The following is a 22,633-nucleotide window of genomic DNA, read 5'->3' as shown; positions in this document are numbered from 1 at the left end:
GCAGCAGCAACAGCAACAAAAATGTGCAAGCTGGCCAGGTTGTAGCACTCGGATCTGCAATGCCAAATCGTTCTCACACAACCCAGCGAAGTCTGAATGAAAGACGAGCGCTGCGCCTCGATTAAAAAGCGGCAGCAGCAGCAAAGGCGTGCAAGACCTAGGGGAGAAAGGCGCAGCACATTTCGCCATTTTGCACCCGTCCTCCACAGTAGCCTGCAAGGAGGTTTTCATACTACCTTAAGTAAAAAGTTAAGCCTGGGAGGAAGGGAGCGCTCATCGCCCAGAAATAGCAGCAGAGAGGGCGGCGCTTAGCGCTGTGACGGCGCAGCGGCGGTGCTGCCTGTAAGTCTTTCTCCGTCCCTGGAATGTGCATTTCGTTAACAAGGCATCAAGTGCCAATGGCATAGAGTCACGTCTCCCGACTGCGGCTGCGCACGCCGAGTGTAGCAGAAGCCCTTGAACAAAATGCGAACGTCAGAGCTCCCTTCTCCCTCCCTTCCCCTTTGTAACCTACATAACTCAGCAACAGCAATACTGTGGGAATGGTGACCTAGACGCAAGAGTTTTAGGGAAACGCTTCCACTTTGTTTACTCGGCACAATCCCATACGCGCACACAGTGACACTAACATATACACACACAGTAGGATCACGCCTTTTCTGCAGGGGAAACGGGTTTCGTTTGGGGTTTTTATTTTTGGGTTATTATTCGTATGCAAATACCGGATGAGCTGTTCGTGGAAGAAGGAAGAAGAATATCTGAAGGTTACGCGGGGTGGGAAGGAAGCAATTGTTTGGAAAATGTTACACGGAGAGGTGCGGGTGCACGCGCTCTACCTCTACCATCTGCGCAGCACACACTGCTCCTGTTTCATGGTTAAAAATACCAGGAAAGAAAACGGGATGTCCCCATTTCGGAAAGAAATTGCTTTTTCATTTTTTTTAAGAGATGAATTCATAATGAACTTTGCTACCAGCAAGCGTAGCCAAAGCAGTGATGAAGCATAATAGATTTATGAGCTTTGAGAATATTGCTTGCGTTGCAGTACTAGAAACCGTCGCCCCCTCGCAGGTTTCTCGTGCCCCAGTGGGGTTTCTCTGGCGCAAGGGATTTATTTATTCCTATGCCTTGTTTGCACTTGCTGCTAATTCCAAATAGAACACATGCATCGATCCTCTGCACTTACTTGGGAACAAGACTCGTTGAAATCAGTGGGACTTTACTTCCGAGTAAACACATAGGGTTGCGCTGGCAAATTGTACATGGATGACTAGGTCAGGTTGCAGTCTTAACCGTAAGAAAGCGACTTTGGAAAAGCATTCATACGTCTTAATTGAAATTACATTTATATGGCAAGTAAATAAAATTATTTCAATGGTTCTCACTGTCAAGTTAGTATACTTGGGATCGTAGCCTCAGGTTGTCTGATTCTATGCGTTCTTAGTGGTACTCTGTAGGCATGCTCGAGCCTACCCTTCTTGGAATTTAGTAGGACTTACTCCCAGGTAAGGCTACCATCTTATTCACAATTACCAGAGATGGTGAATGCAGTGGCGCTTACTTCTGAGTAGATATTTCTAGGATTGCAGTGTAAATATGTTTGCGATCTGAGTGGTGTTGGAAAAAAATTCCCCTCGGATTTACTTCCCAGTAAATCTGCACAAGGCTTTTAAAAAATAAATAATTCCTGATGCAACTGAAGGGAGTGGCTGCTCTCCGAAAGATTCACTCATAATCCTCTCACAATATCCCTTCCTGTAACTCGTGTACTATAATTAAGCCTTTTTACAGGGGGCGGGAGGAGGCAAGAGAAGATCAGGGGTTTGAGCTAAAGGGAGAGCTTTCCAATCTAGAGAATCAGACCCCGAGCGATTTGCCGAAGGTCACACGATGAGAGTCAACGTCGAAGCTCGAATTAGACCAAAGGATCAAATGGTAACCTAGATTCCCAAACGCGGCCATTGCAGTATGCAAAAAACCCGTTTGAAACAACAAGTAGTGCCATAATAATACGACGCAAAATGTGCATTGGGGGAGGGGGGAGTCCAGCCAACATTACTATCATGGAAGCCTTGCCTAGAAGAAGGCAGGAGAAGAGGAAGGCCCCCAGCTCCCCATTTTGCATCCATTCACATGCGAAAGCCTTGCCGCTCCCTCCTCCTCCCCCTCCCTCCCTTCCTCCCGTGTGCTGACTAGAAGAGAGCTGGTTATTCTTGCAGCTCTTGTTGTCTTGGCAGAAGTTCAATGAGCAGCAGGAGGAGGAAGGGGGAGAGCCGAGCACGCAGGCGCTCCTGGGCACTGTCGAAGAATCGAGTCACTGGAGCAGAGCGCACCAGCGGCGGCGGCGGCGGCGGCGGCGGCTTCTGGAGTCCCCGCCCCAATGCGAGTGTCTGGGCGGCCGGCAGCCGGCGGGCAGCGCTGTAGTAGCGAGAGCGCGGCGCGGGCAGAGCGAGCTGCGCGCTGTACTGGGGGGGTCGGAGAGCGCCTGGTTTGGGCGATGCGTCTCGCCGCGTCCCGGTGAGCGACTGCAGCCCGCGGGACTAGGACTGCGGGGCCCGGGAAGAAGCTTTTCGCCCTCGCCCCGTCTTGGAGCGGCACTTGTCGGTGCAAGAGGCTGCAGCGGCTGCAGAGCGCAGAGCCTCCCCGGTGGCTCGCCGAGCAGCAGTGGGAAGAGGAGGCAGGGGAGGAGACGCGGGGCGCTCGCTGCCCCTGGACTCGGCCATGTCGTCGGCGGCGGTGGCGGTGGCGGCTGCCTCGCGCAGGCAGTCGTGCTACTTGTGCGACCTGCCCCGCATGCCCTGGGCCATGATCTGGGATTTCACCGAGCCCGTCTGCAGGGGCTGCGTCAACTACGAAGGCGCCGACCGGGTGGAGTTCGTCATCGACACGGCTCGGCAGCTCAAGCGGGCGCACAGCTTCCAGGAAGGCCGGGCTGCGCCGCCGCCGCACGCCAAGCAGCCGCCGCCGCCGCCGCTCAGCGCCAAGGAGATGCACTCGGCCGCCGTGGCTGCAGCCGAGGCGGCCGCCCGCGCTCCGCCGCAGCCCCACGAGCGCTACTCTCTGGCGGCCGCCGCGCCTTCCGAGCGGCCGCCGCGCCTGGGACCCGAGTACGGAGCGGGCAGCCGGCAGGTCAACGGCATCCTGGTGCCCAACGGCTTCTCCAAGCCCGAGGAGCCGCCGGAGCTCAACCGCCAGAGCCCCAACCCGCGGCGGACCCACGCCGTGGCGCCCACCCTGGTGCCCCTCATGAACGGAGCTTCCCTGCCCGCCGCCCTCAATATGAACAGCCGCGCTGCGGCGGCCGCCGCGGCCTCCTTGGCCGCCATCTCCGGAGCGCCCACCCCGCTGCAGGTGTCGGTCTCGCAAGCGCAGCAGAGCCAGCAGCAGCCCGGGGAAGGCGGGGGGCACAAGCGGCCCGGCTCGGTGTCCTCGTCGTCCTCCAGTAGCGGCGGCGGCGGCGGCGGCGGCGGCGGCAGCGGAGCCAGCGACTTGGAGGGCAAGGACAAGGGCCAGCAGCAGCAGCAGCAGCAGCAGCAGGCGCGGGGCTCGGCGGACAACTTGGAGCAGCTCGGCGCCGAGAGCAAAAGCCGCGCGGCGGCGGCGGCGGCAGCAGCCGCGAGCGCTGAGCAGGAGTGGATGGGCAAGCCCAAGACCGTGCGAGACACCCTGCTGGCCTTGCAGCACGGCGGCCACGCGGTGCCCTACGAGAGCAAGTTCAAGAAGGAGCCCGGCATGGCGGGCGGGAGGCTGCTGGGCTACGACAGCAACGGCGCGGTGGCGAAGTCAGGTGAGCTGCGCTGAGGGGGAACTGGGGGGGGGGGCGCGGGCGGGCGGGCGGGCGGGGGCGCGCTCTTGGCCTGAGCAGGGGGAGGGGCTGGCGGTGGGTTTCTGAGGGAGAAGGAAGGGAAGCACTCTCCCCCCCCCCGTCCCCTCATGGAAAAGACGAGCCAGGGTCGCCATTTCGGCCCAACTTCCTGGTGCTGAAACCCCAGCGGCGTGCTTGGTGTAACATGGATGAGTCAGGGCGCTTTGCTGACAGACACTGACAGAGGGTTTCCCCTCCCTTGCCCTGGCCGCATTCTTTCGCCGAGGGAGCTGAGGCGCGCAGGGCTGCTGCGAGCACCAGCAGACATTTTCCTGAGCCAGGCGCCATGTGTTCCGCATATGCTCCGAGGCGCTCGCTTTGGGCGTGCAAATAAGGAGGATGCCGGAGTTATCTGGGCTCGGCAGATCCCGCGCGCCCCTCACGGCTGCAGCTCGGCTGGGGCATAGATTTGCCTTGAGCCTGAATGGGCTCGGAGCGAGTGGAAGATTACCAAGCTGCGAGCGGCTCTTTTGGCCGGCAGCCAGCGTGGGAGGGTGGTACAGTGTGGGCACATTTGAATGCATGCAGCATGTACTGTAGTGTAAGCGCTGGCACGGCTTGTTCACATGCCGATCCACAGCCCCAGATAAGCTGAATTTACCGGGGGTTTAAGCTGGTTTGATCCGTTAGAATTCAGCGAGCAACTTGGCCTGAATCCCAAGTTCTTGGCTTGACCGGGCTGTGTGGCATCCTGACCCTGACGCTTGGCACACGTTTTCTGTGCTTCTGCCACACTATATCTCCTCTCCTGATCTGCTCCATAGGGGCCCGGGCTGCGAGGAAGAGAAAGCCTTCTCCAGAGCCTGAAGGTGAAGCCGGACCTCCCAAAATCAATGGCGAGGCGCAGTCATGGCTACCAACCTCGTCAGAAGGGATGAAGATCTCCATGGCAGCTGCGTCCTTCATGTCCCCGCCGCCGCCAACCGCTTCGCCTCATTCCAACCGGACCACGCCACCCGAGGCAGTCCAGAACGGCCAGTCCCCAATGGCGGCGCTCATTTTAGTTGCAGACAATGCTGGGGGGAACCATGCCTCCAAAGATGCCAACCAGGTCCACTCCACCACCAGGAGGAATAGCAGTAGCCCGCCCTCGCCATCCCCTATGAACCAAAGAAGGCCAACCAGGGAGGTGCAGAGCCAAGGGGCAAATGCCGGAGGGATGGAGCCTGTGCACCCCGCCAGCCTCCCAGACTCTTCGCTGGCCGCTAGCGTCCCCCTGTGCTGCACCCTGTGTCACGAGCGCCTGGAAGACACCCACTTTGTGCAGTGCCCCTCCGTCCCATCCCACAAATTTTGCTTCCCTTGCTCCAGACAGAGCATCAAACAGCAAGGAGCTAGTGGGGAGGTCTATTGTCCCAGTGGGGAGAAATGCCCTCTGGTGGGCTCCAATGTCCCTTGGGCCTTCATGCAGGGCGAGATTGCAACCATTCTTGCAGGAGATGTGAAAGTGAAAAAGGAGAGGGACTCTTGACTTTCCCAGTTTCTCAATGCAACGTCAACCTTAACATAAAACTGAATTGTATATATCTATAAATACCTATAAATATCTATATATATATTATATATATATATATATATCTCCAAGACAAGGGAAATGTAGACTTCATAAAACATGGCTGTATAATTTTGATTTCTTTTTTTGAATACATTGTGTTTCTATATTTTTTTGAAGACGAAAGGTATGTACTTAATGTACTTTTTCCCCTTCTTTTTTTGTTATAGCAATTATTTGTTGTGCTTCCTTGGTGAGTTACTGTTTTCAGTGTAGGCTGTGACTTGCGCTGCTTTTTTTAGAGAGCACTTGGCAAACCAGAAATGCTTCTAGCTGTGTTTGTATGCACTTGTTTTTTCTTCTTCTTTTTCTTCCTCTCCTTTTTTTTGTTCTTTTTTTAAAATGCCAAATACATCTGACATTGTAAAGAACGCCTTACTGTTGGTGGTTCCTTATTTTTTGCCCTCACTAATACATGCTGGAGGCATGCAGGTTTTAGAGATAACATGGCATTAAAGGTGTTCATGGGATTAAAGTGGGAATGCCACTCAGTCCAGTCCAAAGACAGGTGAGAAAGCACAAGGGGTTTCATTTGGAAACATCATTCCCTTGCTGCTGCTACTGCTGCTACTGCTGCAAAAATGGCCAGATTCTTCAAGTAGTTTTGTTTCCATAAGGAAGTTGCCTTCAGAGCATTATGCTAAGTGAGGCGCTGTTGCATTAGGAATTGGGGAGTTTGTTTTTTTCTTAAAGGCAGAGTTGACCACGGTTCAAGAGGTTGGTTGTAAGATTGCAAAACTGCATTTATTCAATTATGTAATGTTCCTGCAGAATTTTTGTGATAAGTTAGTTTATTGTCTAACCGTGCATTGGTGCAGACAGAATAGCACTGCCATTTTTAAAATAACCAAATCCATACCTTTTCAGCACCATTTAACATCACCACTTCCTCCATGTTCATGTGGAAAACTCTGAAGCAGATTTTTTTTATTTTTTATTTACTTAATATAGTGCAGGTGGGCTTTGATCTTGCTTATCAAGTATGATAATGTTGTGATTGTTACTATTGCTGACATGTTGCCAGGTTGTGGCAGATAACAGTATGGTAATAACAGCAGCATATGAGGCTTTTACCTGGCTTGCCTATTATGGCAGCATAGAGATTAGTGAAAAATTCTACCTGAAATTTCATAATACGTGTGTTGGAGAGAACTAATTCTCATCTAAATGGAACAGCTTGGGATTTAAATCAACTCCAGTTTCTTGCCTTTTAGACTACTTTCAAGAATTCTTTTGTAAAATTATTATTTTGATCACACTTTTTTTTTTTTTTTGCATCAGACAGCAACATTTTTAATCAATAAATCATCAGTTACTAGAAATAGTTAAGCCTTACTGTAGTGATTCTGTGCTGTTTACAGTTGTGTTAGCAACACTGCTGTGCAAGCCCTTGTGCTAAGTGTTTATAATATGTCACATAGACTTGTTTGAAGCAGAAAGATGGTTATACGGTCCCCATCTCTGTGGCAAATAACACTATACATTTTGATGTTGAGAGAATCTGTTCAACTAGGTTTAACAGTTTTTGATGCTGTTGGGTCAGACTGTTCTTATGTGTTAATGTTCAGACTGCTATTGAATGCAGAATAGATTTTGGTAGGCTTCTTTTTTTAAAAGGTCATGACATTTGGAAATCCAAACTGCACAGGCACAGTAACCTTTCTTTTTTGAAGTGTTTTAAGTACACCCACTAGCATTGTGTTCCATATTACAGGTCAGTGTAAATTAAATAACAAGATTTGCATGATAAACCAATTCAATGCTCTTTAAAATGATAGAAATACATATAGTGCAGACTGGTGTCTTATGTAAACACATGTTTAGACAGTTCGAGAGGGGAAAAAACGCACATATATACAACTGTAAAGGATTCTTTGGAACCACTATAGTCTGTGGAAATATGTATTTAGGCACTTTATTAAAAATTGGATTTTGAATTGATAGATGGTAACAAGTTCTTAAGAATCTCTTTGACATGATACCTCATGTATTATACCAATTTGTATGGAGAAACTGCATTCTAGGTAAGAGAATATCCATACCAAAATTTTCCTGGAAAGTTTGTTGTGATGTCTTGGCATGTAGTTCAGATTTGAGCTTCTTAACTTGAAGTGGGGATGATAGTAACTTTTTTCTTGCTAAGACTATTCAGGCATGTCAAGGTATTGAAAGGCATTTGATCTAGATCTCCAACAAAAGCTCTTTTACTACACTTATATCCTGAATAAGTGTCTTCATATATTGTAGCCCAGTAATATCACTGTATGTTCTTTAAAGTAGTTTAAATAGTGGGAAAGTTTAGGCCTTGTCATACCACATGATGACAGCTGGAACACATTTCAAAGCTCTCCACCTGTTCAGTCAACTCCTTCCAAACCTGTTAAGGTGACCGGTTCTAACATGCATTATAAATTCATAATACAGAAACGTCATAAACTAGTACATGATTTTTGGATCAATTGGGCCTATTGTAATTTTAGTTTGTTTCCTGACAAGTTTATGACATCACCACAGTGGATCACATTATATTTACTATATGTTTTCTTGGCTACAACGTTTTTTTTTAAGTGCTTTAGCTGCAACAGTACTACCATTAATCTCTGATAATAATGCAAACCTTGATTCCATTGCAGCTAATGTGAACCGAGTCATTAATTTCAATGGAGTCAGGCTTTGCACCCTTACTTTTTTGAAGTTTTTAATGGTGATAATTTGTATAGCAATAAAGCAAAATGTTGTTTTAATGGAGAGTGTGATTGTCAAAATCTCACCTTCATTTACACTTTTAAGTTACTTTTATTGAAATATCACCTGCACTATGCTTTCATTGTTTATAGTTACTAAACTAACACATTACTATTTTTTCCTATTATTTTTTATCTTTTGCATTGAATAAAATGAAACTAGGAGCTTTAAACACTTTCTGCGAGTTTTTGTTGCCCTTTTCATTTTTTAAAAAACATACTGCAGCTACTGAGGTGCATAGTAGCCAAATCAAGTGGATTTTTAACAGATTGCTCTCTTTTGCTAGACATAAAAACAGAACCTAGGCTAAGATCAGTACAGCAGCGTAACTGTAAGTGTACTATTTTTTTTCTCAGGAGAGCTGACCATCCTCCTGACAAAAAAGTAGAAAGAAGCTCAGCAATTGTATGGTGGTCTATGAAGCCTTGAGCTATGTATCTTGTGAAATCACATTTAGGAAGAGGTTTATTTGGGAGGGTTCTCCCAATGGCTTTTTATGGTAACAGGATCCTGGGAAATTTTCTCTGTACTAGGGCCAAATCCTTCTCACCTTACTACCAAGAAGAACAGACACAGTGTTCTGCTGACATGAGAGAGTCATTGAGGGCAGGTGATTTCACTGTCTACCTTGCAGCTTTGCAAAAGGTTTTTTTAGCTGGAGGTGTTAAACCCTAATATAAATAACAAACAAGGCTGGTGGCAAACAACTATCCTAAGTATATGCAAGTGGAAGAATCTTTCCTTGAATTCAGTCCAAATAAATAAGTTTAGCACTGAAATGCTGGCTAAATATATATAGCATTGGGGTACTTTACTTTCTCCTAGCAATAATGTGGTGTGGAGAACCATGAACTACTGCACAGATGCATCCTAGATGCTCCCAATCAAAACAAGTACCAAGTAGAAAAACTATTATTTGAAACGTTACTGGTTATGCGCAATATTGGGAAAGGCTAAGGTATGATTATGATATATTATTCTTAGTTTTATAAGAACTGGATATTTTAATATAATATATAATTTAATTATTTAAATAGGAATTCTGCATGAGCACCAAATACAATACTCTGCAGAGGTATAAGGGGTTGCAAGTTGCTTAACACTAAAAGTGGCACTGTTAAAGGGGGGGAATGAGTTCAGCTAAAGTTAGTTTACACAAATAGCCCAGTCAAAATGTGTTTTTAAGCCAATGACTTCAGTGGGACTAAATTTGTTTTAAAAATTCAAGGGCTCCTGCACTTCAGACTGAACTGAAAAGTTCCAGTTTACAGTTACATGATATTCTTTGGCTGATGGTGTATATGCAATGCTATAAATAATTAAATGGTAAAAAGTGATACAGGTATAAGCCGATTATTTTTTAAAAAAACTTTAACCAATTGCATTTATGTGGAAAGGATGGCCCATTAATTTCAATGCGATTGCTTCTGTGGTGCGACTATTTAGGACTGCATGCATGGAAAGATTTGAAAAGTAGTTTATTTAAAGCTTGCTCCTGCCAAAGACTGCAACTCTAGTTTTTTTTTTTTTTTAAAGACATTAGCAGATGAGAGTTCTAATAAATAGCTAGGAGGTGTATGAAAGCAGTGGGGTGAATTGAATGGCCCATTATTACCCACTCTTAGTAGACCTACCTGTATCTGAGATTACAAAATAAAGGTGGCTGTAAAAGAAACTCTTCTTACCGTTACATATAAAAGTGCCCTTGATTTTTATCAAATCTACTGTTACAGGTTACTGACCAGGGAAGTCAGATGTTTTTCAAACTCTTCTTGCTAATGGACAAGGTTATTTAGAGATAGAGAAAAAATCCTGCAGGCAGCTTATAAAATAGTTTTACTTGGTAAAGGGTAATAGGTTTCTTTTCCTAATTCTTGAGTGTAGATGTGTAATCATTCAGAAAACATTCGCTGCATCTAGGCCACACGAAATCCTGAGTCACCCTCATTTGCTTGCCTTTGTTCAAGAACTGCAGATTGAGAGGACACGCCTTTCCTCAGTCATAGACCAAGGTCAGGCTATTCTAACAGATGAATGGAATACATATTTATCCGTTTCATCATTCCAGACTGGAGCTGGGACACTTGCACTATTAACTCATTGACTGCCTTTGGTTAAGCTGTTGTCATCAGAAATCCTGATAAAGCATTTGTTTTTATCATGATATTTTTTATCTTGAACAAATTCCCAACCAATAAGTGACACTTTAATATCATGCAACAAGTTGAACGAGCAATGTGTTTTAAAATATATATATTTCTCCTCGTTTTAAATTACCACAATGCTTATACAGTTTTACTGCACTTGGGGGGGGGGGACCATAAATAATCAGTGTCACATTTATAAATTTATAACTACTTTTCTAAGGCTTTCACACAATTTAAAATCCAGTCCTTCACCCACTTAAAGTTCTATCTTATGCACATTTCTGTAGAAGCAAGTCTTGCTGGATTCAGTGCAGCTATTACTACAGAAACTGGAAATGGTTTGGGGCCTGCAGCATGGCACCCCAATCCTGAAAACAATTTGCCAGAAACAAGTCCTCTGTCCAATTGAATTTACAAGCTCATATGGCAGATTTGATAGCAGTGTAGATTACTTCAGGAAGGCATATTCCTACCTCCCCCACCCATGTAGTGATATGTGAATTGGAGTGTAAAGCAAAGCGTATGCTAAGCATATTCTTGGCTTTACAATTTCAGTTACGCACCTTCTGACTGCAAATCCAATTTATCTTAGAATGCCTGGGCTGCAAATTATACATAGAAATACATCCTTTTGAAAACTGGAATTTACTTGTGTACATTTTGGGTAAGACTACCAACACAAAGAGAATCTGGGCTTCCCCAACCACCTAGTCCTAGACACATTTATGCGGCATAAAGTTCAAATGCTTTCAATTAAAAATACTTCAAGGACTGCAATCTGCTTGTGCCATGGAAAGTTAAGAGTGTGGCATAAAACTGAGGATTTGTCTTGTAATGCTCTCCCTTAAGCACAGTGGTGGGGGAAGCCATCCTCCTTTAAGGAGATGCATCTGAAATAAAAATAAGAAACAAGAGGGAAGTTTTCCTAATCCCACAGTGCTGCTGACAATCAGCAATTATGAATTTTGCAGGTTGGGAGGTAGTGGGAATAACAGGGTGTAGGGACTCTGCCTAGTAATTCAACAACAACCAGCTATGTTTTTTGTCTAAAAAATAATCAACTCAGATGAATCTGCCTTAGAGTGAGTCAGATCATTAGTACATCTAACTCAGTATTATTTACTCTCTGCTGGCTGCAGCTCCCCAGGGTCTCAGGCAGGAGATCTTCCCCATTGTCTGCTACTTGACCATTTAACTGGAGCCACAAGACATTGAATCTGGAACTTTTTATAGCAGGGATGGGGAATCCTTTTAATCTCAAGGGCAGCATCCCTGTGGCAAGCAGAGCCATAGGCCAAAGCTGCCGGGGCAACCAATTTTACCTTTGTACAGCAGGCTAGATTCTACACACTTTCCACACTCCCCTCTGTATCCTTCATCATGACAAGCAAAGAAGAATTATCAGATACGAAAAATGTATTCCGGCTGGGCAAAAGCATACAAGGAGGATGCAGAGTAGGGCCAGTAAAGAGTGTGGCCTGGGGAGAGACTTAGTGACCTCAGGTTCTCCATCCCCATTTTACAGGGGAAAATTGCGCTTTTACCACTAAGCTACGGTCTCTTACCCATCTGAGGTTTCTGCCACATTTCCAAAAACAAACAAACAAACAAACAAACAAACAAACAAACAAACAAACACACCTCCTCAAACAGTTATGGCTATGTACTGGAAATTTTAAAAAGGATCTACAATTACTATTAGCCCCATTACATGGATAAAGATCTGAGGCTGAAAAATTACACATGTATGAGTCAACAGCCTGATCTAAAACAAAAATACTTGGATTCCTGTTCTAAGTGAAGACAATGGGCTTGATGCCACAATCTTAACCATATTACAAGCCACGCTGAAAATGAATGGGATTTACTTACATCTGACATGATAAGGAGTGGGGTATGATCTAGGATTGGGGTATGATCTAGGACTGGGGTATGATCTAGTGTAAATACAAGTACTTCAGTTTAACTGGGTTGTAGACTGAGGTGCAAGGGCTACTCTGCCTATTACTTGTGTGGGGAAGACTTGTGTTTGGAAAAATGGGTGTGCCACACAAGGGCACAATTGGGAAGCCATGATTAGCTGCCATTCCTCACACTTAAAAACCTATCCCTTTTAATGTGTGAAGCCCTTAGTTAATGAAAAATAGTTGTTAAAATCTTGGCAGTTCTAAAAGCCAGTGCTCCTCCAGTCACTGGAAAACATGCTAACATTGCATTAGCGTTCCTAGAACCAACTCCCAGCATCAGAGGTGCTTTACCGAACTGCAGTCTTGTGATTTTTAAAGGTTTTTAAACCCTTACTTTGAAAATAAAGAGATTGTGTAGGTTAGTAAATGATTAATTTCCTTAGCAAGCACCTGAGCTGTAATCTAGCCATGTGTTCTCTGTGATTAAGGTTTGTTCAAGGTGCTCACTGTGCCAGACAAAGTCCTAAGTTCAAACAGTAATGTTTACACAACCAAGTTCACCTTCTCCTTACAGGTCTGCCATCCCAAGCATTATTCCACACAGCTGCTAGTTTCCCTCTCTGCCCCGCAACCACAGCACTCCACAATGGGGTAGTTAAATCGGCCCCTACGAAGAACAACCTGTCCAATCGTAAGGTGAAAAAAACATACAGATTCTATTGGGACAAACCAGGCCAAATAGTCTAGAGATGACTGTATCTGATCAAAATTCTGAAAACAGTTTGCGAACTCAGATTGTGTAGGACTCATCTAACCTGTTTTATACTTTATGTGCCACAGTGATGTCTGCTGAGTCATCACAGAATCATAGAATTGCTGAGTTAGAAGTGATCAGGGGTCATCTAGTCCAACCCCCTGCAATGCCCAATGTGGAGCTGAAACCCACGACCCTGAGATTTAGAGTCTCATGCTCTACTGACTGAGCTATTTTCAGCTGTGCCTCTGATCACTTGCAACTGTTTCAGCATGCACAGAGATCAGAACTTGTGGTTTTAATTCACCATTTTGATACTTTCTGTCAAGCGCTTTACAAATTTGCTAGATAATAACAACTCAGCTAAGGTGGCTACTCTCTTTCAGAAAGGAGACCTGGCAAGTGTTGCATTACAGGTAAAAAGGCAGTGAAGATCCATGTCAGGAAAAGCCGAATTTTATTAGATTTCTGCCTGATAAACAGTAACTCAACTGCCTGATAAATAGTAGCTCAAATCAGTGGAAAGCTACCAGTCAGCTTACGTGAGCAGATTGATATGCTTCTGTGTGAGGTGCCTGCAGCAATGCCCAAGTGAGACTGCAATTCTGAACACAATGAGGAGGAAGCTTGACTTCCAACAGCTTGGCCTCACCCCCAAAGGAACACTCATCCATTGTTTCCCCAAGACAAAGAGATGCCAACTACTAGGAAGCCAGTCCAGTGAATGCAGTAGGACTTACTTCTGAGTAACATGCCTGGGATTTGCTGCAATTATGTGCCATATGCCATATAGATCCACATATAAGGCCTCTTGATTTTGTAAGCCCTGTTGTAGTTACAGTACTTGCAAGTGTATGCCTAAGTCTACTCGTTTTTTGAGTTGTGCAACTTTCTTCTTTACATCACATACTGACCTTTTTGTTTCAAAATAAAATGTTTTTTCCCCATTTCATTTTTAAAAGGTAGTTCTGGGAATACATTTTGCGGGGTGGGGGGAGAGCCAAAGCACATAACCTTCAGAAGAGGCCCAGGTACACACCCACTCCCAGCAACTTTTTGTACTTATGTCACAACAACAGAGGGTTGGATTAGATGACCCCCGTGATCCCTTCCCACTCTCAGTTGGGTTAGACGAGCGTGGTGCTGATAATGCCAAGGTTGCAGGTTCGATCCCGGTATTGGACAGCTGCATATTCCTGTCTTAATAGGCGCCCCCACCCTCAGAAATCCCGTCGCGGGAACGGGGGTGCGCTGGGCAGAGCCAGCTGAGAAGACAGACCCTGGCATTTCCATTCATGCAGAGGCTTGGATCTCTATTAAGACTTTCACTCGGATCAGTCCATAGCCACCCCAAATACGCTGGACCACCCTGGAGCAAGGCAGCGTGGCCGCGATCCGGACGAGGGAGCCGCCACCCCGGAAGCCTCCCCTGGCAGCTCTCGCCAGCCCCTCCCGGGCCGGGAAACTGCACCAGCTGCGCCCGCTATAATTAGAGCGAGCGGCGCAGGCGTGGCGGCGGCCCCTCCTCCTCCTCCGAGGCCCCGGCGGGAGAGCAGCTCCCTCGCTCGGCCCCTCGGGCCTGCCGGAGAAGGACCAAGAAAGGAATCGTGCCGACCGGCTCCGCTCTTGATCTGGACGGGTCACCTGATGGTGAACCAAATATAGCCAAGCGGCAAGCAGCCGCTTTGCAAAAGCGAGAGTCGCGCGGCCTTGCGCAACCCGGGGGAAAGGGCAAAGGCGTGACGTGGCGCGCCGCCACAGGCTAGGCCTGCAAAGGGCCAAGGGGTGGATTTGGGGCTTTGGGGTGTCTCCCCGCCCCCCCGCGCGCTTTTGCCTGCCTGACTCACCGCAGTAATAGAGCCGCAGGCGTCAGCAAGGGTTACCCGGGAAGGACTGGTTTGGAGATTGCTACACCAGCAAGCTTGGCCTGGGAAGAAGCATGCAAGTGACTGCACTCTTCGGAGAGTCCGGGAAACTGCCTGGTTCCCAAACTCCCAGGATCACTTAGTAATGTTTGTGCCCCTTGTAGCAATCGTAAAGTGCTGTGCTAGACGCTGCCTGCTTTTGGATTCTATTTTTACAGGCAAAGCACTTGAATGAAGCTCCCGGACCAGAATTTGGGAACACCTGCCCTATATTTATTTATAGTTATTCATTTCGGAGCAGGACTGTAAACTGATATTCTCACATGCTTTTGCGCGTCCTGGTCTCTAGAGCAGAGAATAATCCTGGGTGTCATAGACTGGTGTTGCCAACCTAACTGTAGAATTTCCTTTTAAAGGTCCAGTGGCAGTTCCTACTGTAGCTATTAACTTTTTGAAAACTGGTGTTAAAATATCCTCTCTGCTTAAAAGAAGTAGAATTAAAACTTATGCAATGCTAATATTTCTTGTTGGCACTGTTTGTTACCCACTTTTCAAAACTGGCTCTGCAAAGCAATTAACAAATGTTCAGCTTAATAAACTTCTATCTTACCCATCAAATAGAATTTTACCAAGCAGGGCAGTTTACATACAAGAACATATGAAAGGTTCAACTGCAGCTTTAAAAAAATTTGGAATTTACATGAGGGTCTGTTTTAGCAGGGAGTTCTAGACATTTTGCAAGCATATGATAAGAAACCATTTAATAAAATGTAGCTCTTTGATTTCATCAAATGAAGCCTATGGGGCAATTTCCCTTTTCCAACAATTACCTTATTGATCAAAGGAAGATATGCTGTGCCAGGGCATCCAGTCTTCCTACTGCCATCACCCTTTTCTTATCTGAATTCAACTTCAACGTGTTTTAACTCAGCTACAGCCTCCAGACACTTGAATCAGCACTGAGGCCGCAGCTCCCAGCTGCTTAGTTACCAAAACAGAGAGCTGTGTGTCATAGGCATATGGATGGCAAGCAACTGCAAAGCTCTGGAGGATCTCATCCAGCAGCTTCATAGAGATATTAGTGCTGTTGCCAATACTGACCCCTAAATAACAGACCTTGAGGGGCTGATCTTCCCTCTCTCATCACCCTGTCAGGCATCTTTCATTATACAGCCTCCGGCATATGCTGAAAACACACCTCGTTACCCTGGCTTGCGGTGTCTATTTTTAGGACCCACCGTATTTTTGGGGGGAATTATATGTTGTTTTGAACAGTTTTCAGTTGTTGTGTTTTAATATTGTAACCAGTGCTAGGACCTTAGGCAGGTAATTATTAATAAGAATCCCTCTTTGAGTGAGTCTCTTTAAATAAAGGTATTCTAATAATCCTCCAGTAAATTCTAGCCCATGGGTAGGCAAACTAAGGCCCGGGGGCTGGATCCGGCCCAGTCACCTTCTAAATCCGGCCTGTGGACGGTCCGGGAATCGGCGTGTTTTTACCCAAGTAGAATGTGTCCTTTTATTTAAAATGCATCTCTGGGTTATATGTGGGGCATAGGAATTTGTTCTTATTTTTTCAAAATATAGTCCAGCCCACCCACCCCCCCAAGGTCTGAAGGACAGTGGACTGGCCCCCTGCTGAAAAAGTTTGCTGACCCCTGTTCTAGCCATTGTAAACAAGAAGTCCACCATGTTGGATGCAATTTAGGAGGTCTAGAAGTGCCATCAGAGAATTATTCCTTTTATGGATCTCAAGAAATACACCTAATAGGCCTTCTTTGAATGTCTGCTGTCTCCTCCCACATTCCACTTTAAGTTTAACTTCTGACTCCATCCGTGGCATCAGCATCGGCCAACTTTTTATAACCTGTCAGTTTAGATGGTTTTGGTTACTGTCTAGACTGATGAAGAGTTCCGGAGAACTCAAAAGCTTGCACATAATTTCGTAATATTTTGGCTGACCTAATAAAGGTATTGCCCCAGTGTGGATATTGGAATGTTTCTTATGGGATAACATGGTTACCTTGGCTTGCTTGCTTTCTTTCTTTCTTTCTTTCTTTCTTTCTTTCTTTCTTTCTTTCTTTCACAGATCCAATGCCTACTAAAGCTGTCTCATTACCATAGCGAGGAAAGAAGCCTAACTGAAAGGGGTTCTGGGCCCTAGACTTTCACTAGTCCACAAGTACTTAGCTCACAAGTAACTTAGCTCACAAGTACCGGTAATTACCTTCAAGGTAAGCAAGCTGAAGTCATCCAAGCGCTGGAGATTGTGGATGCTTCTGATACTCCTCTGGTGGCACCTGAGATGGATCAGAGCTGAGCAGTTTCATCAACCATGAAAATTATCACCATGAGTTCTGTATACCAAGGGACTTTGAGCCAGGAGAGGGAGTAATAAAGTGCAGTTCCTTCAATTTCTGTCGTTTCTTCTTTTTCTATTAGAATGTTTTGAAAATTGACAATATTGCTTTGCATCATGTTACTTTAAAATGCCATGGCTATATTACAGAAAGGCAGGATATAAATATTTTAATAAATAAACAATCTTATTTTGTCAGCTATCCATCCTGCTCATCCACCAGATCCTTGCCATAATTGCCCCTTGCCCTATAGGGCTGGGGAACCTGTGGCTCTCCAGATGTTGTTGGATTATAGTTCCCATCATCCCTGCCATCTGCCATTTTGACTTGGGCTGATGGGAGTTGTGGTCCAGCAACACATGGAGACCCACAGGTTCGCCATCCCCGTCGGACAATCTTCCTCAGAGCATTCCGGAACCCAACTGATCCTTAAGCCTCTGTAAACAAGTCATCCTGATGCCCTCCCCTCCCAAATCTGGGGATTTCCTACAGTTTCTGTCTAATCTGACAATGCTGCTAGTGATCATAACCAAAGCCTAATCTTGAAACCTTGTCTCCAAATAATCATGGAGTATCATTTGCTGATACAAAACAGTCATTACAAAGTGTCTCTTGCTAATGGTTGTAAGCACCATCACAACATTCCATCTGCCTCAGACCCAGAGTTGCCATGGAAAGTTTGTAACCAATGGAGCCCAAAAGGTATGCGAAAGCTGCGTAAGCACAAGATACTATTTTGTACTTAATGACTATGCATGCTTTCAGTAAAATAATACTGTGCACATGTGTGCCATTTTTTAATCACAGAATCTTCTTGCGATTCACAAGCATTTAATTAATCCTCATACCACCCACATAAAGCAGGCATATGTCATTAGGGCCTTTTTCCAGATGCGGAAACAGAAACGCAGAAAGGTTTTGTAAATTGACTGAGGTCAAAGAGCAAGTCATTGGCAGGGCCAAATAGAAAATGGAACACTTTTTCTCTTAGCATCTTACTAGTGCACTGCTAGCCATACGAGGAAGGGGGCTGGGATACATCTGCTAGCAGAAAGTGTTGCTGCGTTGAGAGGAATATACCACTAATCAAGCCATGCTTGATGTTGGAAAAGATGAGTGCACAGTTTCTGGGGGTGGAAAAGGGAGGAGAAGTTTATAATATCAATAATAAAAATCAAATTAAACATAATAATCAAAATCTCACCAGTCTAATGACCTTGAAGTGATGTGACATGTACAAACCAATAGTTTGCACATGGGAAAATATTTGCAGTTTTTCTTCACCGGGACTTGCTCCCAGATAGGTGTGAATAGAATTGCTGCCTTGCATTTCCTTTTTATTCCTTTTTGGTATTGTTTGGACAACCTGCAAAATCTGTTTGCAGCACAGAACAGGTGACTGACAGTGAGTCCAAAGAACTGTGTGAACACATCTCACTTGCACCCATCTCTTGCCATAAAGTAACAACTGTGTCATTTGCTAATTATTTCTCCTGTTGGCAGTTGAAGGGGTTATTTTAAATATCGCTATCGCCATAAACTTATTTGGATTACAGTGGATTTACCATATTGAACACAAAGTTGTCTGGCTGCCACTCACTGTTGTCAAGCCAATATAAATAATAACTAATCCAGCAGACGGCTCTCGCTTTGATCTTGTCTTTCTTCTTTATGAAAAAAAAAAGGACATGTCATAATAGCAACAAGATCTTCCAGGCAGAGTATTTCTGGGAATTATTGCACTTGAACTGGTGGTTAGTACTTTGGCCTTCCGCCACTTCTCTGAAAGTACGAAGAGTAATGGATTTGGGGTTTTAAAAACATTTTGTGTGTGATCTCAGTGCATATGAAAGGTGCCAGAGAGGCAGTTCAGAAGACAGAAGTTGTCTGTTTGGCTACAAGCTAAGACAGGATTAACCGGCATTGTTTTCTTCACTTCCATAGATACACCTTGACCTTAAATGTGATGAAACCCGCAGGCCTATTCAGTTTGTCTGAGGACAGCATGAAAAATGGAGGGCTTTCCCTCCCTTTCTCCTGAGGCAGTGGTTTTTGAGCACAAGGCTAGTCTGAGACATTTGGCACATGATGTGGTACCCCCACATATGGCAAAAATATACATTTTAAAAATGTAATAATAAATGTAAATATATGTTTACATTGTTATATTACATTTACATTGAGAGTCCCATGGACTGCAAGAAGATCAAACCTATGCATTCTTAAGGAAATCAAACCTGAGAGCTCACTGGAAGAACAGATCCTGAAGCTGAGGTTCCAGTACTTTGGCCACCTCATGAGAAGAGAAGACTCCCTGGAAAAGACCCTGATGTTGGGAAAGATGGAGGGCACAAGGAGAAGGGGACAACAGAGGACGAGATGTTTGGACAGTGTTCTCGAAGTTACAAACATGAGTTTGACAAAACTGCGGGAGGCAGTGGAAGACAGGAGTGCCTGGCGTGCTCTGGTCCATGGGGTCACGAAGAGTCGGACACGACTAAATGACTAAACAACAACAACAACATATTTACTACCCTTCAATAGCACCCAAAATTTGTTGCCACAGGAGAAAGCTTGTATGGTTTAAATGTTTTACTGAAACCTTCTGCAGATGACTCCCCAAGTTGGCATGCAATTGCTGTTGTGTGAGGGAGAGAGCAGGGATGGAGTCCCACCTGCTCCATCATATTGTTTTCACTGGCCTGCAGCGGGGAGCTGCCAGTGTGATTTGGAAACCTGGAAGGTCACAAGTGGGGAACAACGACTGCCCAAGGAGGATAGGCTCCCCATGGCAGCTGTTCAGCCTCCAACATAGGCAGAAGGGAAGGTGAAAAAGGTTCTCCACCTTGACTTCTGTCAATGCCAAGAGTAGCTACAGCAGCGAAAACTTCTGAATGTCAGGCCAGCTAAAGACACAGAAGCAAGCAGGGCTAGTGAAAAGATGGCAACCTTTAGGATGAGGGAGAAAATGCTTCTTACAGGCAGAGATAATAATAATAATAATAATAATAATAATAATAATAATACTCCACCCACTCTGGGCGACTCCCAATAGAATATTAAAAACACAATCAAACATCAAACATTAAAAACTTCCCTAAACAGGGCTGCCTTCAGAAGGCTAATAAGTATCTGCAGGCTGAATATCCTCACATTTGTATTTGCAGGATTGGGACCTAGAGGAGCGGCACCAATCGTATTTTCTATTCCTCAGTCTGTCCTTTCCCAATCATCGTTTTTTTAATGGAAAACGTTATTATATGTAATAATTTTTCGAGATAGGAATTATAGTTTATTACAAAGAGCATTATTATCATTTATTCATCATTTAAATTAGAGCAGATTTATATTTCAGCATTTTCATTAATATGTAATGTAAATTATTTAGAGTAAATTGTGTCACTTGTAGTGCTTGGGAAATGACAATTAAAGTTTCTTGTTGTTTTGATAGAGAAGGATGAGGTGGCAGGAGTTGCCATCGGCTAACTTCATATCCTAATGAGTATCTGAGTAATAGACAAAATACTGAAAGAAGAAGAAGAAATATTATGGATGTGTTTGACTGCAGAAGGATAATAAATGGCAGAGGGGAATGATTTGAATTTACCAGTTGAGAACTGATTAATGATTCCTATTAACTTGCTAAGGGGGACTTCACATGATAGTGCAAAAATTCTTATCTGTATCCCAGAAGACTGTATTCCTGCAGACTCTGGTTAGAACCAAAGCAGTTTATATTCTAAAAGACAATGTAACAGAGGTCTACTCACATCTTGTATTGCAACACCTCACATCCAGGTACAACTATAATTCAAATTTCCCTCACTTGGCTTCTCACAGCGAGGGAACCGCCAGAAGGCCCTCGGCACTGGACCTCAGTGTCTGGGCAGAATGATGGAGGTGGAGACGCTCCTTCAGATATACTGGACTGAGGCCATTTAGGGCTTTAAAGGTCAGCACCAACACTTTGAATTGTGCTCGGAAACGTACTGGGAGCCAGTGTAGATCTTTCAAGACCGGTGTTATATGGTCTCGACAGCCACCCCCAGTCACCAGTCTAGCTGCCGCATTCTGGATTAATTGTAGTTTCTGGGTCACCTTCAAAGGTAGCCCCACATAGAGTGCATTGCAGTAGTCCAAGTGAGAGATAACCAGAGCATGCACCACTCTGGCGAGACAGTCTGAATACCAGATGGAGCTGATAAACAGCTGCCCTGGACACAGAACTGGCCTGTGTCTCCATGGACAGCTGTGAGTCCAGAATGGCTCCCAGGCTGTGCACCTGGTCCTTCAGGGGCACAATAATTCAGGACCAGGGAGTCTTCCACACCCGCCTGCCTCCTGTCCCCCCAAAACAGTACTTCTGTCTTGTCAGGATTCAACCTCAATCTGTTAGCTGCCATCCATCCTCCAACCGCCTCCAGACACTCACACAGGACCTTCACCGCTTCTGATTTAAAAGAGAAGTAGAGCTGGGTATCATCCGCATACTGATGAACACCCAGCCCAAGCCCCCTGATGATCTCTCCCAGTGGCTGAATGTAGATGTTGAAAAGCATGGGGGAGAGGACAGAACCCTGAGGCACCCACAAGTGAGAGCCCAGGGGTCTGAACACTCATCCCCCCCACCACTTTCTGAACACGGCCCAGGAGGAAGGAGCGGAACCACTGTATGACAGTGCCCCCACCTCCCAGCCCCTCAAGACGGTCCAGAAGGATGTCATGGTCAATGGTATCAAAGGCCGCTGAGAGATCCAGCAGAACTAGGAAACAGCTCTCACCTTTGTCCCTAGCCCGCCGGAGATCATCAACCAGTGCGACCAAGGCAGTTTCAGTCCCACGATGAGGCCTGAATCCCGACTGGAAGGGATCCAAATGGTCTGCTTCTTCCAAACAAACAAGGCCAACCCCAACCTCTCTCACCACCAAAGGAACACAAGTGAACAGCAGAGAACATGCACAAGCAACGCTGACTACATACATTAAGCAAAATAGAAACATCGCCACCCGACTCCACCCCCACCCATCTTCCACCCCTCTCCCTCTTTTCTTCCTAATGTCTCAACAAACGAAACTGATTTGTTAAAAAGGTTCCATGGAAAAAATACAAGAGAGATACATTACATATACTTCTGTAAATCAAGAAAATATTAAATAAATAAATAAATAAATAAAACTTGTTCACCTTTGCTGTAGAAGATAGACCTTTTTGTCCTAGCTGCTCTTGAAAAAGGATGAAGAATTTAAAATGAAACTTTCCTATCCTCTTCCACAGCACACGTCAATACAGCATATGTTGCATATGTTAAGACAGCATATGTTGTATATGTCACCATCATATATAACAACAGGGCTGCATGTTAATTCATATACCAAAGTATTTCTTGTGCAGCAGTTTTGTTAAGTTTGAAGCACCCCGGTTTATTTTGACTCGTTTC

At 45.3% G+C, this 22,633-nt stretch overlaps 1 protein-coding gene and 1 long non-coding RNA gene across 2 annotated transcripts; both read left to right on the top strand.

Annotated features, from left to right (window-relative positions):
• Window positions 1-1,166: 1,166 nt before the first annotated feature.
• IRF2BP2 (interferon regulatory factor 2 binding protein 2) lies at window positions 1,167-9,499 on the top strand. The gene is made up of 2 exons (XM_081856458.1): window positions 1,167-3,787; window positions 4,630-9,499. Exons 1-2 carry the CDS (start codon window positions 2,722-2,724, stop codon window positions 5,334-5,336), a joined length of 1,773 nt encoding a protein of 590 aa, XP_081712584.1. The 5' UTR covers window positions 1,167-2,721; the 3' UTR covers window positions 5,337-9,499.
• Window positions 9,500-14,517: 5,018 nt separating this feature from the next.
• On the top strand, window positions 14,518-17,249 carry LOC309338696. The gene is made up of 2 exons (XR_014155027.1): window positions 14,518-14,982; window positions 16,925-17,249. It is a non-coding gene; the product is annotated as an uncharacterized lncRNA (long non-coding RNA).
• Window positions 17,250-22,633: the final 5,384 nt, after the last annotated feature.

This window comes from Podarcis erhardii, assembly GCF_964252035.2.
Source record: "Podarcis erhardii genome assembly, chromosome: 3".
Taxonomy (NCBI): domain Eukaryota; kingdom Metazoa; phylum Chordata; class Lepidosauria; order Squamata; family Lacertidae; genus Podarcis; species Podarcis erhardii.
The sequence above is the reverse complement of the archived record's forward strand: the minus strand, read 5'-3'. Positions and strand labels throughout refer to the sequence as shown.

Excerpts from the sequence above, each read along its gene's own strand:
- IRF2BP2 (XM_081856458.1), top strand. The coding sequence starts at position 2,722 with ATGTCGTCGGCGGCGGTGGCGGTGGCGGCTGCCTCGCGCAGGCAGTCG. Across the intron at positions 3,788-4,629 it reads CGGCGCGGTGGCGAAGTCAG|GGGCCCGGGCTGCGAGGAAG; the intron begins GTGAGCTGCGCT and ends TCTGCTCCATAG.